The sequence below is a fragment of the Chaetura pelagica genome, unplaced genomic scaffold (assembly GCF_000747805.2).
Source record: "Chaetura pelagica isolate M959 unplaced genomic scaffold, ChaPel_1.0 scaffold107, whole genome shotgun sequence".
NCBI classification, from domain to species: domain Eukaryota; kingdom Metazoa; phylum Chordata; class Aves; order Apodiformes; family Apodidae; genus Chaetura; species Chaetura pelagica.
In genome coordinates, this window is record NW_009953979.1 from 927693 (window position 1) to 946258 (window position 18566).

The 18566-nt window shown below is 53.4% G+C and overlaps 1 protein-coding gene across 1 annotated transcript in view; it reads right to left on the reverse strand.

Moving 5' to 3' along the window:
- SCARA5 (scavenger receptor class A, member 5) overlaps positions 1 to 18566 on the reverse strand; it is a 33103-nt gene that overhangs the window by 2598 nt on the left and 11939 nt on the right. Inside the window, exons 4-6 of the mRNA XM_010002217.1 lie at positions 15049 to 15129; positions 12488 to 12586; positions 6523 to 6570 (exon numbers count right to left, since the gene is read on the reverse strand). Coding sequence (XP_010000519.1) covers positions 6523 to 6570; positions 12488 to 12586; positions 15049 to 15129 — 228 coding nt within the window. The remainder of the gene's footprint in view (positions 1 to 6522; positions 6571 to 12487; positions 12587 to 15048; positions 15130 to 18566) is intronic.

Consider the following 18566-nt stretch of genomic DNA (forward strand, 5'->3'; position numbering starts at 1 on the left):
GGCCGTTCCCCAGCCGGCTGTTCCCCTCCTCGGTCACCGCTGCTAGGGGGGGGGGAGAGGAGAGAGGGAGGTCAGAGAAGGGATGGTGGCATCTCCCCAGCACTGCCCCTCGCCCCCCTCCTGTGCCCTCCCAGGCTGGAGGGGCTTTTGCACCAGGGAGGGCAGGGCTGGGACAAGGGGAGACGGTTTTTAACTGAACGAGGGGAGGTTTAGGTTGGACATCAGGAAGAAATTCTGCGCCACGCGGGTAGGAAGGCACTGGAATGGGTTGCCCGGGGAGGCTGTGGAAGCCCCTTCCCTGGAAGTGTTTAAGGACAGGTTGGGTGAAGCTTGTGCAGCCTGGTCTGGTGGGAGATGTCCCTGCTCGTAGCAGGGAGGTTGGATCCTGGTGATCTTTAAGGGCCTTTCCAACCTTAACCATTCTATGATTCTATGATCCCGTCACCACTAGGCATGGTGCTGGAGGAGCCCCCATCAAACCCAGGCTTTGTTGCAGCAGGCTGAGCCTTGCCATGGTCATACCAGGATGAGAAACCTGTTTGCAGCCTAGAAGTTCTGCAGGAAGGGCAGGGACCGAGGCAGGACTGCTCCTGAGGCCATCCAGGTGTAACCAGACTGAGACAGCTCAGGCTTGAGATGAGAAGAGAGATCTGAACAACCATGTTGGATGAGGAAGATGCCAGAAAAAATGAGGCACAAATAGTTTCCAAAAAGAACTTGAAAGGGAATCTTAAGTGACTGGGAGGGCTCTTCCAGCCTGGAGACAGGGCCCTGGCGCAAGTCCACGTTGCCCAGATGGATTATTATGCTTCATGGTATCTTAGAAGGATTTGGGTTGGAAGGGACCTTAAAGAACATCTAGTCCCATCCCCCCCTGCCATTGGCAGGGACACCTTCCACTAGACCAGGCTGCTCTGAGCCCCATCCAACCTGCCCTTCATGGTTGAGGGGAAGGTGAGGTGAGGTTCATGTTGGTCCAAAATGCCAAACTGAGGTGAGGGGACATGGCTTGTCCTCCTCCCTTCCAGGGCTTTGCTCCCTCCACTCGCACTTGCTTTTCTGTGGCTCCTTAACCTTCCTCCCACCACCACCACCCTCCTGCCACGTGAGACCTTCATCTTTCAGCCAGGAAGAAACATGGAGGGGGTGATGGTTTGTCTGATAGGGGAAAGACTGAGAAGCTCACCACCAAAACCAAACCACAACAGTTCTTCCTCCCTCCTCCAGCCAACGAAACCCAGTGAAAGGAACACACCACGAATCCTGTTCTTTGGAATGAGAAAGGGGATGAACACAGAAAATCCCTATCAGGCAGCTGGGATCATTCCATGACTCACCATGGGCTGGGACAACAGCCACGGGTGGAGCTGGGCTCCCCCCAACAAGGTTGTCTTGCAGCTGTTCAGAGATTTTTATTTAAATACTTTTTCATTTAAAAACATTTTGTCAAAGCCCAAGTGGGTTGTGGTTTTTTTCCCCCCCATCAAAACACATGTTCCCACTGGACATCCCCAATGACACCACTTCTCCAACATGACAATAAATGAGGTTGGGATTGCTGCGGGAAGTGTTTTGAGGCAGAGCAAGGTCTCCTCCTTGATGACCATCAAAACTCCAGCTCCTTCTCTATACCCAAGGCTGGTCCCTAGTGGAGAAGAGGTCAGGGGGCTGTGGTCTTCCTCCACATCACCAAAACCACCACAACCACCCAAGAACACAAAAGGGAACAAAACCTTCTCATCCACTGTGATTTTGCTGGTACATTGACCACAATGACTCCTCAAGTGATGAACCCAAATGTTCTGCACCTCAAGAGATGACTGGTGCAGAAGAAGCTGCCAACAGCTGTGTAGGATCTGACACGGGTTGGGGTGCCCTATACAGGAACAAGAGTTGGACTCGATGATCCTGATGGGTCCCTTTCAACTCAGCATATTCTATGATCCTATGATCTGCCTTAACTCCATGGTGCTGGGATGTCATGTGTTCCTTTGAGGTCTCTTCAGGCACCTTGGCCAACCAAGCTGGTGACCACGAGGCTGGCTGAGGTAGGTGAAGCAGCATCCCAGCCTGCTCAAGGCTCTCGGGGCTGGGAGGTGCAGGGTTAATATGACTGGTAGAGACCAGAGCAGTGTCTGGGACCTGCTGGACAGAGAAGCCGGGGGTTTTGGCACCGCGGGCTGCCTGGGAGCGGCACAGCAGCTGTTTTTTTCATGCTTCAGGCTCTGGGTTTTCCCTGGCTCACTCTTGGAGGGAACAGGGCCACCTCCTCCAGTGACCTCCAGAACACACAGTCCTTTGCTTGGCCTCAGCACTGTGTGGACCAACTCAGGGTCAGGCTCACGAAGGGGTCTGGAAATCTTGAGCGTGTTTTCCTGGATCTGGGCAGAGCGTAAGATTCATGGAGGAGCCAGGAAACATCTCATGCTGTCCCTGGACCATCTTGCTGATACTGGCCACAGCCTTTCTGTGGACATCTCAGCTGAGGGGCTCATCTGGGACATGCTGGCTGTCTTCTTCAACCAGTCCCTGTCATCTGGGGTGGGGTATCTCCTCCCAGCCATGGAGCAGCTGCCTTGGCTCACCCCAGGGATGGTGTCATCTGAGGGATGGATGAAGCAACTCTTCTGAGTAGAACATGTGCGCTGGAGCGGTGGATGCTGCCTGGAGCTGCCAGGGAAGCTGCTTCTGCCAAGCCAAGCTTGCACAAGGTCCAGTGCTGGTGTCCCAACTGTGGCTTTGGGACCGTCAGCCCTCTTGCACCCTGGAGCATCCTGGGGAGGTGACCCTTCCTTGGGTGTTGTCACCTTGTGTCAGCAATGGCAATGGGAAAGCAGTAGCTAAATGGGGCATGGACAGCATGATCCCCTCTGTGAAAACATCTAGCTCTGCCTCCAGAGCCACCAGTGTTCCCCTGTGCCAGGAAAGCAGGCAGGTGACCAGGACCAGTCTCCTGTATCCAACACTGGCTGGTTGCTTATCCTGTCCAGGACCAGCTTCGTATCTCCAACCCAAGCTCATCCCAACATCCTCATTCCTCCTCCTGCAAATTTGTCCTCACCCCAGCTCTTGGCTGGATGCTCCTCAGAGCCCTGTGCGTGCCAGAGGACAAGGAGGGGAAGAAATGTGCACTCAGGGCAGGGATCCAGGCATGTTCCCATTAATGTTCCCATTAGACAGCAGGGTGAGGGCTGCTAATAAACGGCTGGACTTGATGATCTAAAAGGTCTTTTCCAACCAAAATGATCTGATGATTCTAAAGCCGCAGAGCTCACCCACGTGAGTCCTGGCCACAGCCCTTCCACTTAGCCTCTAACAAGCGCTGCTCAGAGGGCTAATAAAACATAATGAACCCCAGAAGTCTCCTCCCAAAGCAGTGCCAGCTGCCCACAATAGCCCCAGAGCTCAAGCCCAGCTCAGCCCAGGTCTGTTTTGGTACCCATGAACCCTGGAAACTCTGCAAAAGCTGCAGCTGAAGCTGGGGATGCACTAGAGTCCTGGCCCAGAGGAGCTGGTAGAGCTGTTGGGAAATGCACTAGGACCAAAGTGGGTTGTCCACCTAGATGTGCTGTAGAAGGGTAGAATCATAGAAGTGTTTTGGTTGGCAAAGACCTTTTTAAGATCACCAGGTCCAGCTGTTAACCCAGCACTGCCAAGGTCACCACTGAACTAAGTCCCTCAGCACCACAGCTACACAGCTTTGAAATCCCTTCAGAAGTGGGCAGGTTGTACCAGGGCTTGAAAACTCTCTTCAGGAAGAAATTTTTCCCAATATCCAATCTAAACCTTCCCTGGCACAACTTGACGCTGTTTCCTCTTGTCCTATTGCCTTTTATTTGGGAGAAGAGACCAACCCCCCCCCCGGCTCCAACCTCCTTTCAGGCAGTTGCAGAGAGCAAGAAGGTCTCCCCTCAGCCTCCTTTTCTCCAGGCTGAACACCCCCAGTTCCCTCAGCTGCTCCTTCTCAGACTTGTGCTCCAGACCCTCAATGTCCTTCTTACTGTGAGGGATCCAAAACTGACCCCAGGCACAATCCCTGCTCTGGTCCTGCTGGCCACACTAGTGCCGATATCAGCCAGGATTCTCGTGGCCTTCTTGGCCACCTGAGCACATGCTGGCTCATATTTAGTCAGTGGTGACCAATACCCCCAGGTCCTTTTTCCACCAGGCACTTTCCAGCTGCTCTTCCCCAGGCCTGGAGCTTTGCCTGGGGTTGGTGTGACACAAGTGCAGGACCCAGCACTTGGTCTTGTTGAACCTTGTACAACTGGCCTTGTCTCTCTCCAGAGGCTCAACCCATGGATCCAACCTGTCCAGGTCCCTCTGCAGAACCTCAACTCATTGATCCAGCCTGTCCACATCCCTCTGGATCCCTCCCACCCATCTTGGTGCCATATGCAAGCTGGCTGAGGGTGTTCTCAATCCCCTTGTCCAGATCACTGCTAACGATATTAAAGAGAAGTTTGTCCAGGATCAGGTCCTCCCCAGGCTCCAGCTCCAAAGCAACACAGGAGCATCCCAGCCATTTTCTCTGTCTGTGCAGTGGCCTGGCCCTGTCCATCTCAGAGCAGCTCTCCAGCCCTTTCCCTCTCCAACGTACCACATAAACAGCCAAAGCATTTATTTCTCATCCTGTGCGTGTGCATTTGTTTTGGCTGTACAAATTCCTTCCAAACCCCTCGACCTGCCCCCCTGCCCAGCTCCCTCAACCAGCCAAATGAGAAAGGAAAAGCTAAGGAGGAGAAATAACTCCCGGTGGCCGAGAAAACAAGGACCTGATTCTTTGCAGCTGGGCTGAGATATCATCTCCCCTCACATAATGGAGACCATCTGCCCCTGGTTCTCTGGGCTCCCCATTGTCCCTGCTCCAGTCCTTCTTGTTTGGACATATGGATGCAAATGTCAGGTTTCCAGGGGGAAAGATGTGGGGTATGAATCACAGAATGAATCCCAGGCTGGATTGGGTAGAAAGGGACCTTAAAGATCACAGAATCCCAGAATTTTCAAGGTTGGAAAAGACCTCTTGAATCACCATGTCCAACTGTTAACTGTTCCCCCCCCAAAAAAAAAAAGAAGAAGAAGAAAAAGAAAAAAGGCCACTAAAGCATGAACTGAAGGGCCTCATCTAGTTCTTAAATACCTGCAGGGACGGTGACTCCACCACCTCCCTGGGCTGCTCATTCCAGCACCTGACCACTCTTCCAGTACAGAAATTATTCCCAATATCCAGTGTAAACCTGCCCGGGCCCAAGCTCAGACCGTTTCCTCTGGTCCTGTTGTTTATCCACCTGGGAGAAGAGGCCATCGCCCACCTCCCTACAGCCTCCTGTCAGGTGGCTGCAGACTGCAGTGAGGTGTCTCCCCTCAGCCTCCTCCAAACAGCCCCAGTTCCCTCAGCCTCTCCTCACAGGGCTTGTTCTCCAGACCCTTCCCCAGCTCGGTTGCTCCTCGGGACACGCTCCAGGACCTCAGTGTCCTTCTTACACTGAGGCACCCAGAACTGATGTTCCTGCTGCCCCCTTGTTCCTGCTTGGTACCTGTTTGGGTGTGGTGGTGGCTGCTGACAGGGACCTGGAGCCCCTGCATGGGTACCCGAGATAGCAGGTGTGTCCCCAAGGAGGGATGTTGCCGGGGTGGCAGGAGGGATGTTCTCAAAGCGAGATGTGCTCAGTGAGGCACAAGGGATATCCCCAAGGAGGCAGGAGGGGTGTTCCCAAGAGCGATGTCCAAACCTTCTTTCAACCATCAGCTTCTCCAGGTGCCTCTGGGAGGAGCACAGCTGTGGTGCAGCAGAGGGTGGGCAGGATCCAACCCTGGGCTCATTCCCTGAGCCCAGGAATTCCTTGGCTCACCAGCCCTGATGGCCAACTCTGGGGGTTGGTGGGACCTTCTGCTCTTGGCCCCAGAGGAAACCCCACAGCAGTGGTACAGCCCCAGTGGGCAGCATGGTGTGGTCCAGCTGCCTCCATCCCAATGGGTGTCTCCTGGAAAAACCCTAGAAAAACGCTTCCTGGGGCCAATCCTGCCATGGGGCAATGGGTGGAAGAGCTGTGTCCTTCCAGCCCCTCACTCCTCTCGGGTTTCATCTCAGGTTGGTGATGTTGCCAGCAAAACGTGAGCAATCCTATTTGTTTCCAGGGAAGAAATAGGGAACAGAAAGTCCTAGACAGCTTTGGGAATCCTCAGTCCAGGATGGGGTCTTGGGGCTGCAGATCAAGGTGCTTCGTCCTACTTTGCTATGCCTGAACCGCACAACCACTTTCCTCAAGCATCCTTGGTCCTTGGCTGCTGCTGACATTCCTCCCACCTTCTCGTTGCTCCGGATCCTCCGTGTCCAGGCAGGAAAACCCCAGCTCAGAGCTCAGCAGCCTCATCCCAGCACCAGCTGCTGCTTTCCTACTTTTCTCCCGCAGGTGGAGCCCCTCAAACACCACCCTAAGCCCCCCAAGCACCACCCCCTACCGCCCTCAAACAGCGCTGACACCCTGTCTGGAGCACGGGGGAGGTGACATGAGACCTTACCTGTGCCACCGCCTCGGTCCCCTTTCTCTCCTTTCGGGCCTCGTTCACCTGGGAAAGCAAAAAACACGGGGCATGAACCTTGCTCAGACCAGGTACTGACCACTCTCAGGTAACGCTGCACGTCTGGAGGTCTTGGAGGGCTTCATCACTTTGGGGAAACTGAGGCACAAAGCAGTGCATTACTTGTTGGCCCGGCTCGTCACCCCTCCTGGGGGTCCTGCATGGACCCACCTTCTCACTCCCCAAGCTGAGGATGGGAAACCCCCCCCTAAATCCTCCTGGGGTGCACATCCCGTTGCAGAGGGAGGAGGGAGATCCCTCAGCCACCTGGGACCCCCCGCTCTGAACAACCGGGCAGCAGCCGAGCAGGAATAAAGGAAAGCAAACCCTGCATCTGGGGCTAAAAAAAACCCCAATGCAGGGCTAAAAAAAAACAATTTAGGACTAAAAAAAAACCCAACTGAGGGCCAAAATGTCTTCATTTTGCAGGGGTCAGACACAGGCACCTGGTGTCCTGCAGCCTGGGGGAGCATCGCCCCTCGCTGCACCTCCTGCCAAGCAGGTTTGCTGAGCCCAAATCCATGGAAAGGCAGGGATGGTTGGGGGGTGGCATGGCTTGGCTTTCCCTGCTGCTCTGGTGCCTCTGCCCGCCTCCCACCCCACTCCTTAACCCCTGCCCACACTCCAGCCTTGCTCCTGCCAGGAAGCAGCTGTGTTTTCCCAGGACACATCACTGAAAATGCCATCCCGAGTGGGACCCTGAACTTGGTTTTGGTGGCCCTGGCGTTGCTGGTCCTGGCTTTGCTGACCTTGGCTTCGCTGGTCCTGCCTTTGTCCCGAAGGAAAAGGCTGGGGAAGCTGCTCCAGCCAATGATGCTCCGGGTGAGCCCCAACCCTTTGGCACCCCCCACCCCTCCCCTCCAGAATATCCTCCTCTTTTGTCTCCGTGTTAGAACAACAAACAACACGCGCGGAAATGTCTCATCAAATAAAAGAATAATAATCATAAAAAGCATGCAGGAAATTCTTGCCCTTTAACTTGGAGGCTGAGGGAAGGCAGGATGGCTCCCCTGGGCAGCTGCAGATGGAGGAAAGCTGCCTGCAGCCTGCCCCACTGATGGGAACCAGATGACAACAACCCCCCAAAGCAGTGGGAGAGAGGCCAGAGATGCCGCTCGCCAGCACGTGATGGGGCTGGGAGGCTGGAGCAGCCCGTGCTCTCCACCACTTTCCTTCCCCAGCCTGAAGGAGGGAAGGGGGTTGGAAAGCAACAGTCACAGTTCTTTTGTGTTTGTACCCAAAAATCTGGAGCAGAAATGCTTTCCTTGCAGGGTCTGGGCTGCATCCTATAGGAATGATGGAGAGAGGTGAGGAGAAAGGTGGAGCACAAGGGATGGCTGTGTCAGTGACATAGATACTCGGATCACGGGCACCCTCAGCAAGTTTGCTGACCATGCCAAGCTGTACCAAGCTGTGGACACTTAGTGGAGGGAAGGGCTGGCATCCAAAGGGACCTGGGCAGGCTGGAGAGGAGGGCCCGTGGCAAACTCATGGAGTTCAACAAGGCCAGGTGCAAGTTCCTGCACACAGGTTGGGGCAGTCTTGAGCACAAAGCCAGGCTTCGTGGGTGCAGAACAGATGGAAAGCAGCCCTGAGGAGTGGGGGTGTTGGGTGATGAGAAGCTCACCCTGAGCCACGACCTTAGAGCACCTTCCAGTACCTGAAGGGGCTCCAGGAAAGCTGGGGAGGGACTTTTGGCAAGGACGTGGAGTGATGGGATGAAGTGGAACAGTTTCAAGCTGCAAGAGGGGAGATGGAGATGAGATCTGAGGAAGAAATTCTTTGCTGTGAGGGTGGTGAGAGCCTGGCTCTTATGAAGCAGGAATTGGTCACAGATGGGGAAGGGGGAACAGGTGCAAAGGGCTCCATGGCTGGACCCATCATCCCACACACTGCTGGGGAACAGCCCATCATAGGAGTTTTGGGATGGGTCAGTGGGTCTAAGCACACTGTCCTGGGGCTGCTTCTGCTTCCCTACCCTGCACTACTGCATTAGAATCCCAGACTGGTTTGAGTGGGAAGGGACCTTAAAGACCATCCAGTTCAAATCCCCCTGCATGGGCAGGGACACCTCCCACTAGATCAGGTTGCTCCAAGCCCCATCTGACCTGGTCTTGAACACTTCAGGGACTGAGTAGTCACACATCCCATCCCCTCTGCCTTATCCTTCCCCATCCACCCTGGATTTTCCTATGTAACCCTCCAAGCCCCTTCATTTCTTTGCTCTCTTGGAAGACCTTTCTCCTTATTTTCTCTTTTTCCCACTTTCTCATCTCTCTTTTCCCCACAGAAGCTCTCTGGGGAGCAGAGGACAGGCCCTTTGGTGGCACAGCTTGCTGACTTCACCCTGGGTCAAGCACAGCTCCTTGAGCTGTCAGGTCTAGAGGGAAACCTGGAACAGAGAGACCCTCAGGGCTGGGACAGAGCCCATGATCTCAGGAGAGCCCCTTGCTGCCATTACCTCTGGTCCTACCAGGTGGTCCTGCCTATTGACCCAATGAGTGTCAAGGTCTTGCTTGGCTGTTTCCCAATGCAGCTGAGTCTGGTTTTTCTGGACCATGCACACAATTTTGGCACAGATGCTATGACAAGTGACTACCAGCTCTTCCCATGGCAGAAGAACAGTCCCAACCCATGTCGTGCTCTTGGGCATCACCCCTGCTCCAAAACTTGGCACCACTGGAAGAGTCAGGGTGCAAAACCTGATAAGCTCATAGGAGAGGACATCTTTGGTTGAGGATGGAAAGAGCTCCTGGGTCTGCAGGGTAAAATAGGACCACCATGGTCTTGAAGCAAGCCCTGGGAGAAGCTGCCAAACCCCTATCTTCATGTTCTGCCTTCAGCAACACAGCAAAAACCTCTTCCTTGCCTGGCCCACGGTGTTCAGGAAGAGGACCAGTCTCCTTGCCTCAAATTTCTTTACAGATTAGTAATCCCTGCCTTAGCTCATCTACTGCTGTTTCCTCCTGAACGTGTCCTCTGTGTGATGTTCTCCATGGAGGAGTGAAGGAGACTGATGTACACTCACTTTCCAAAATTATTTTCCCCATTTGGAAACGAGGAAAACAATATTTCACTGGGGTAATTTCAGGAGAAAATGCATCAAGGGCAGGAAAACACCAAGAAAGGAAAGTACTCGGGACTCTGCTGCGAAGAGGAGAAGCTGTTCCCTGACAAGGGACAGCTCACAAAGGTGGTTTGACCTGGGATTTTGGGTGAGGAGACTGATCCAGCCCAGATGTGGAGCCGATAGCTCTTCTGTGCTCAGAAGAAAGTCATCCTAGATGCGTAAGATGGTGCTGCAGAAAATCAGGCCTTTGCTTGAAGCCTGGGCTTGGACCGTTCCCTGGCTCAGGGGCTGCTTCCTATAAATCTCAGAGAATCCCATAAATTGTAGAAATCCAGAGCTTGCTGCCAGGGAGGGCTGCTACTTCTTCAAGAAGGGGTTGGATAAAACCCCCTTATCTGAGCACCCCCAACCCCCAGGAGGTGGGAAACGGGGGCTGTAGCCCAGGGGCTCATCCAAGCCTTGGATGTGACCTCCATCCAGCAAGGGCAGGTGGAGGGAGGGGGCCTTGTGTTAGTGATGGGCTCTGGTAGGACCTGGGGTTGTTCCATGCTCTGGGGGGAATACCTGATGGCTTTGCCACCACTGGGTCACCCTCACCCCAAAGAAACAACACCTCCAAGAAGTGCATGAGGAAGGAGGCACACCCAGGCTAGGGCTGGTGGAGCCCTGGAGATGGGTAAACCTTAATGTCAGGGTGGTGAGACCCTGGCCCAGGCTGCCCAGAGCAGCTGTGGCTGCCCCATCTCTGGTAGTGTTGAAGTCCAGGTTGGACGGGGCTTGGAGCAACCTGGTGTAGTGGGAGGTGTCCCTGCCTTGGCAGGGGGTTGGGACTGGAGGATTTTTAAGGTCCTTTCCAACACAATCCAGCCTGGGATTTCATGATTCTTAATGCCAAGAGGCCTCCTCAGGTACAGGAATTACTGTACACCAGTGGAAGCATGACAATGACCTGCTGACTGCCATTGCTGGCTTTGGTGCACCTTCTAATCCATCAGTTCCTAAAACCAAGAGCAGAAGCACTTCATCTGCCCAGGCAAGGGAGCTTGAGATGCTGATTGGCTTTGGGGAAGGGTCACCAAGCAGGCAGAGGCTGATGCTCTACTACTGTGGTGTGGCCACAGCTCTCCCCCGGAAGCAGAGGCTGTGCTAGGGGTGGTCTCCACCACCTGCTGGGATGGTAAGCCATCTCTGGTAGTGTTGAAGTCCAGGTTGGACGGGGCTTGGAGCAACCTGGTGTAGTGGGAGGTGTCCCTGCCTTGGCAGGGGGTTGGGACTGGAGGATTTTTAAGGTCCTTTCCAACACAATCCAGCCTGGGATTTCATGATTCTTAATGCCAAGAGGCCTCCTCAGGTACAGGAATTACTGTACACCAGTGGAAGCATGACAATGACCTGCTGACTGCCATTGCTGGCTTTGGTGCACCTTCTAATCCATCAGTTCCTAAAACCAAGAGCAGAAGCACTTCATCTGCCCAGGCAAGGGAGCTTGAGATGCTGATTGGCTTTGGGGAAGGGTCACCAAGCAGGCAGAGGCTGATGCTCTACTACTGTGGTGTGGCCACAGCTCTCCCCCGGAAGCAGAGGCTGTGCTAGGGGTGGTCTCCACCACCTGCTGGGATGGTAAGCACTGGAGAAAGGCTTCATCCTCAATGTTGTGTCTGCAGAGAGGTTGTTCCTGGGATGTCCCTTCTACTGGGACCTAAAGCTTCCTGGGGCTGCACCAGGAGGCACCGGGAGATGGATGCCTTGTTCCTGGGAAAGGTCTTTCTTCTAAAGACACCACAAAGTAGAGAAGGGATGGAAGATGTTTTCCTCCCCCTAGACTACAAGGAGCTTTCTGGTGGCATGCAAGATACAGAAGATGGCCAACACTGTGGTTATCACCTGTGAAGGATGGGCCACCAGACACGGCATGAGTGTCTCACCCAACCTCTGCCCCTGGTGACGACCAGCACTTTGGAGGACACACAGGAGAGGAAGAACCTGTAAAACAACTAAGCCATAGGACTTCCTCCAGAAGGGGCAGGAACATTCTGTGTCCGGTGCCCTGCAGAGCTCCAGGCATTTTCCAGACCTGGACACTGGTCTGTGGCCATGATCTCAGGTCCTGGTGGCAAATGTGGCCACATCTTAGGTCAACATCAACCATAAACAGGAGATGAGGGGTGGTCACCACTTTGGTCCCCTTGGGCTCTGCCCAGGGAGGTGCTGCTCCCTTGGGCTGGGCTCTTCCTGCCTGCAAGGCATTTTGAGGCAGAAAATGTGTGTTTTGGGACTATCCATCCTTTTTTTTTGGGTTGCAGCATGGAACTTCTTTTAAAAGGTCTCCTGGAACAGATCTGTTCTGCTAAATAGGTGCATGGCCACTTCCTCCACCCACAGCTTCTCCCTGCCCTGAGCTGGGGTGTGGTGAGATGCTGTCAAACCACAAGGAGCCAGAAAAGGTCACCAGAAAACAAACACAAAGCTATTCTGAAATCCTGCTGGAGCCAAGTGTGGGAGGGCAGCCCAACAGGTCCTCACAGAGCCCTGGTGAGGGCTCAGTGCAGGCAACTGCCCACTCCATGGCAGGAGCATCCCAAGCCAAACTGTTTTGCCCTTCTGCCTCCAGTCTCTGGACTCTCTCCACTGCTGTGCCTTGGTGGGAAGGTCTGGGTGAAAAGGTTGTTCATGTACATGCTCCAGGAGCTCCAGGTGGGTCCCAAGCTAGGAGACCCACCACCCTCACCCCCACGGCCAGCTCTCTGCCAGTGGTCTCCAGAGCCACTTCGTTGCCCAACAAGCCCATCCAGACCCCACAACCCATCAGGAGCATGCAAGGAGGTTGGTACTTACCTTTGTACCCCCGCAACCCCACTGGACCTCGGGGACCAAGGTCTCCTTGGTCTCCTTTCAAGCCACGTGGTCCTGGTGGTCCTCTCTCCCCAGGCAGCCCTGGAAAAGGGACAAAGAGTCAAAATGACTCTGTTGCAGTGAAGACCGACACAAACTAGATATACACACGTGTCCTGCTTGCCAGCAGACCTCTCCAGGTCTTGACCAGGAGTTAGGGTCCATCAGGAAATACTGGAGAGTCCACTCATCCTCTCTTTCTTCACCTGCCCCTGGACACACGAGGGCTTTAACCCAGAGATGGACTCATGCTAATGCATCCCTGAGCATCTTAGGGCTCAGGCTGAGGTAACTGAGCTCCAAAGCTGGAGATCAAGGAGGAAGAGTGAGGAGCCAGTGTGGAGAAGAGACCTGAAGGAGACATGAGGTACCCAGCTTGAGCTGCAGGATCCTTCCATCCGTGCATGCTAACCAGGTATGTTTGCTCTTTATTGGGGAAGGGCTTGGATGAAACCCCCTTATCTCAGGTCTTCTGACCTCCAGGAGGTGGGAAATGGGGCTCTAGTCTGGGAGCTTAAGCACCTTTCATCAGGAATACATCCAAGCTCCAGAGGTGACCTCTGACCATGCAAGCCAGCAAGGGGAGGTGGAGGGAGACACCTCTGGTGATTTGTGATGGACTCTGGTGGGACCTGAAAGCAGTCAGATCAACCAGCAGATCAACCCAGCAGGGATTCAGCCCAAGCCTGAGTTTTGGTCAGATCCAAAGCTCATGGGAGAGAAGCTCTTGAGATGGAGCTTCTCCAGCACCTGAGCTCAGTGTCCTGCCTTGCAGTCTGCCCATCACCCCTGCCTGTGATGGAGCCCTCAGTTCCCTTGGCCCTGGGCTGGGCTTTTCCAAACTTAGTCAATATTTTCCTCTGGTTTAAGGAGGGGAAAAAAACCAAAAAGGCCAAAAAAAAGAAAAGCTGCCAGGAGGAATTTGGGCACCAGCTCCAGTGGACGTGGTCTGGGGCTTAACCCTTTCCCTGCTGTGTCTGGCCAACACCTCACCTCCCTGACCCAGAGAGATGCTGCAGGATGTAAGGACCTGGCCATGGATTTGTGTAGAGGAGGGCAGATCCACAGTGGAAAAGGGGATTTACCAGGAATGCTGCACCTGAACCTGACCTTATAATTCTGGTGCTGTGACCACGTCCAGAAAAGCACCAGAGAAAGCAAGATGGAAAAAGACCTCAAAATAGTGGTTCTTTCAATAACTCTTGCTGAAGGTGAACCCTGCAGGAATCTTCTTGTTGTCCTGTTTAAACAAAACCAAACCAAAAAAGAAAGTAGCAAAAAAAGGCAAGAAGCCAGACGATGTGTTTCTGATGCTTGTTACACCCAAGGAAAACAGCCAAGAATCTGTCAACACACACACACACACAAATACAGCTGTCAGGGTGAAATGAGCTGAGAAGAGCTTTCAGAGAGCGATCGGGTTTCCTGGCTGGCTGTGCCTCACTTGGCTGGTCCTGCTGCCCACCAGGGAGCAGGGAGAAAAGGGGCACCAAACCAGGAGGTTTTAAGCCCAGGCCAGGAGCAGCAGGTCACTCTCAGGTGTGCTGAATCTTCCCTGCTCTGACACTGATAGTCCAACGTGGGTCGTGTCTTCACGTGTGGCCGAGGCTGGATACCTTGGGTGGAGGAGGAGGTCCAAGCAGGATGGATCCTGTCACCTCAGTAGGAAAGAAGCTCTTGGGGACAGAAAGTCCTCACCAAAGAGGACCTTCCATCACCTCCGTGCCATCCCTGTGCAAATCCTGCAAAGCCAGGATTTCTAGGTTTCCATAAAATTAGAAACAGGCTCAAGCCCAGGCTCGTTTCTCAGGGTGGTGGGGGGGGGGTCTTCTGTTCCTTTTAAATTGAATTTGTCTCAAAAACAATGGTTGAATTTAAGAAGAGGGAAAACATCCACATTCTTGACATCGAAAGAAATGGCCTGTGAACAAAACCCCAGAGCTGCAGCCGAGTTCCCTGTGCCAGGCTGGTGGGATCCCATGCTGGGTTACAGTGTGCTGGGGAGGGGGTGCAGGCTGTGGGGCCAGGCCCAGAACCTTGTAAGAGCTTGGTTTTAGGAAGCACAGGGTGGTGGCCAGCTTTTTGAGAAACCTGGGCTGAGTGGCTGTGTCAAAGGAGCCTCAGGGCACCCACCTGCCGGTGATGGACCCTTGCAGCCCTCTCTGTCCTGGGGCCATCTGGGAGACCAGAGGGACTTTCTGCCCCTAAAGACTAGTAGTCTGGCTGGAGATGGGGCAGCAGGTTAGTCCTGTTGTTCTTCAAGACTAGTGCCCAGAATCAGAGAATGCTTTGGGTTGGAAGGGACCTTGAAGCTCATCTAGTTCTAACCCCCCTGCCATGGGCAGAGACACCTCCCACTAAACTGGGCTGCTCCAGGTTCCATCCAACCTAGTGAATGAAGTCCTGAAGGGCAGGTTGGGAGGTCACCAGGAGATGTCCTGTTGACTCTACAGACTTTGGGTGAAGGCTTCCAGGGTTGTGGGCACCCTGGACATATTCCTTACCTTGAAGCCCAGGCAGGCCAGGAAGACCAGGTTCCCCTTCCATCCCTTCATTTCCTTGGTCTCCTTTGGGTCCAGGTGGCCCTGAAACACAACAGGTGTTGGAGTGCAACCATCATGCTCCAGCTTTGCAGCAGATGTGTGAGTGTACCCACACACCCACCCACCCTCCATCAGCCTTAATTATGTGTCCAGGCACCTCTAATAACCACAGACGCCTGCAGATTGGAGGGCAGTACAGTGAAGGAGCTTCCAGCAGCCTTCGTCCATGACCTGTGGATCTTAAGGGCCAAATATGACTCCATCAACCTGTCTCACATGCCAGCAAACTCCACCTTGCAGCTTCCCCCTGAATTGTACAACTCCTGGAATTTCTTAGAGACCAGAAGCTCTGACGTCTCCAGTGAAACAATGTTCAGAATAAAAAGAAATAAATCAATTTTGGAAATATTGAGATGAACATTAGGAGGGGATTTGCAGCCCTGATCTCACCAGGAACCAGCCCATTGGTCGTGCCTTTAGGGAGCAGAAAATCCAACTCTATAATAGCATTTGATTCCAGAGCCTGCAAAGGGTCAAGTCTCCAAAGCTGAAAACAATTATGAGCTAAATCAATTGGAAGAAAGAATTTGAACATGGAAAAAAGAAAGCATAAAAAAGACTCTTGGGATGACAGAAAATAGGGCAGAGAGAGGCCTGGAGGGGTCATTTGGTCTTTGTCCTACCAAGCCTGGGTGATAATTGGAAACTGTTAAATGCTGTTTTCCTAGAAACCCTCAAAGCCACAATCTCACAGTCATGGGGAAAGCAACAAATGCACCAGGGTGACGTGGGGCTGTGAAAGGATCAGGAGAGGAAGCGGGGGGATGTTTTAGCAGCCCCAAAGAACGAGGAATTAGGAGCTGCAAACATCATGCAGAAATAAGCAGGTTCCTCAGGAGATGGGCCACAGCAAGCTCAGGGAATGTCCAAACTGGAGGTGGTCAATGGCTGGGAAAGAGGAATCATTGCATTAGTGCTGGGCTTCCTCTTCCCCAGGTGATGCACGTCACTGGGTGCTGAGAGGAAGGTGGGGATGGACCCTAGACCCTGGGGACATTTCTCCTGTTCTGGGCTGGCAAAACAAAAGGACACAAAGAATAATAGATACCCGGGAGAACTGAGTACAATAAGGAGGCATTTTTGGGTGGGAACAAGAGGAATGACACACAGCAGGGACACTGCCTGGCCCTGGGAAGGAGAGGCAAGATTCTCCATGATGGAGAAGGTCCAGCAATGTTCAAGAGCAGCTCCACAAGGGGACACAGGGCAGAAGCCCAGAGAGGTGTGGGCTGTAGAAAGGTGCTGAAATAGTTTTAATTCCCAGAGCATTACAGGGCATCACACAACAGCCATTACATCACAAATGGTTTGGGTGGGAAGGATCCTACCTTTCAAGGACTTCTCGTCCAACCCCCTGCAGTGAGCAGGGACGTGTTCAACTACATTAGGTTGCTCAGAGTCCCATCCAACCTGACCTGGAATGTTTCCAAGGATCGAGCATCTCCCACCTCTCAAGGCAACCTGGGACAGTGTCTCACCACCTTCATTGTAAAACTATATGTACTTAAATAACTTGCTGGTTGGAGTTTGAAAAACTGGGCAAATAAATGAACAATAGGAAGCATCTGGTTGCATAAATAGATGGTGTTAAGTAGAGCCATTTACCTTCAGTGCCCCAAAAGAGCAAAAGGGAGGTCAAGTCCTGATGTGCTAGGCACTGGTGAGGCTACACCTCAAATCCACCAGAAGGACATTGAGGGTCTCAAAGGTTGGACTTGAGGATCTCAAAGGTCTTTTCCAACCTGAATGATTCTGTGATTTCTAAGTCATGCCAATTTGGTGAAGTGGCACAATGTGGGTATGTTTAGGCTGCCCAGTAACACCCAACCCTTCCTGAAACAAAGAACTGATGGGAAATGATGAATTAAAGAATTAAAACAAGTCAATACCATGAATTCCAGCCTACAGGGCACCACAGACAGCAGAGCTGCCATAGTGCCAGGGCTTGGCAGAGATGATGGTGAGTTTGGGTAGCAGTGGTAGTGTCAAGGCAAAGGGGTTTTTCTACAAGCCTATCTCCTTCCAGAAGGTCCCAGGTGCCCCAGGATGAGCACCGAAAACTGCATGATCCATCATGTTCATGGGTTGGGGTTCAAGTTGTTCCCTCCCCTGCTTCAACCCAGCATGGCAAAGCTTGCACTTCTGAAAACCACTTGCTTAAACAAACCAGATGATTTCCCACCAGCAGCAAAACTAAAAGCAGCCCTGCAAATATCCACAGTGGGAGCCACTGAGAAAAGGCCTCCACAGTTTTGTCACTCTGACTTTGCCCTGACCGTACTCTCTGAAGGGAAGGGGTTCCAAACCAATGGCCTTGGAGCAAAACTACTGCTGACACGAAATGTCAGGTCCAGCACAGCCCAGCTGAGGTTCCCTGTGCGGAGGCAGCTCCGACAGTTTCCATCTGTTCTGGTTTTATGGGCACACTTGGGAAATCACCCACACCAGGGCCCCACCTCACTTCTGTTAACCCTGGAAGGGACATGGGAGCTGCCTGCTTAGGGCACCTCTTGGCTGGATGGGGGTTGGAGCTGCCTTTGCTCCTTTAAATTGGCTGCCACAAGTGCAGCTTCCCAGTCCTCTGCCTTCTTCTCTCCCTTCTCTCCAGCACCTTCCCACCCTCAGGCAGATCAACACTCCCGCCCAACTTTTAAGACCCAAACCCCCTCTCCTCTGGGAGGCCAAGCCCTCCCTGAGACACGCGAGCTGCCTGGTGTGGTCAGCTGCTGGAGACAAGCCTGGGGACCTCCCCAAGCTGCCATCATCAGCCAACAGCCTCCAAAAGCCAGGACCTGAAGTAGTGAAGGACTCAGGGGATGGAAAATGCATCTCCCAGGGCTGGCTCCACTGGTACCAATCCAGCTGGGTGCACAGCAGATTCATCCCAGGACACTTGGAGATGGGGTAAAGGTAGCTGGGCACAAGGGTCCTGAAAACACCCAGCCCCATGGTCCATCTATGCTTACTGAAGCATAGGGGAGGGATGAGGAGAGAGGGAGGTGGGGACTGCCAGGAATGTGTCAGAGCAATGGCTGATAAATCAGGAGCTGGGCCCACTGGGAGGGATTTGTTTTGTTTTCTGCATATTAATCATAGAATCATAAAATGGTTTGGGTGGGAAGAGACCTCAAAGACCATCCAGGTCAAATCCCCTGCCATGGGCAGGGACACCTCCCACCAGACCAGGTTGCTCCAAGCCCCATCCAACCTGCCCTTCAACACTGCCAGGGATGGGGCAGCCACAGCTGCTCTGGGAAACCTGGGCCAGGGTCTCACCACCCTCACAGCAAACAATTTCTTCCTCAGATCTCATCTCAATCTCCCCTCTTGCAGCTTGAAACTGTTCCCCCTCATCCCATCACTCCCTGCCCTTGTCAAAACTCCCTCCCCAGCTTTCCTGTAGCCCTTTCAGGTACTGG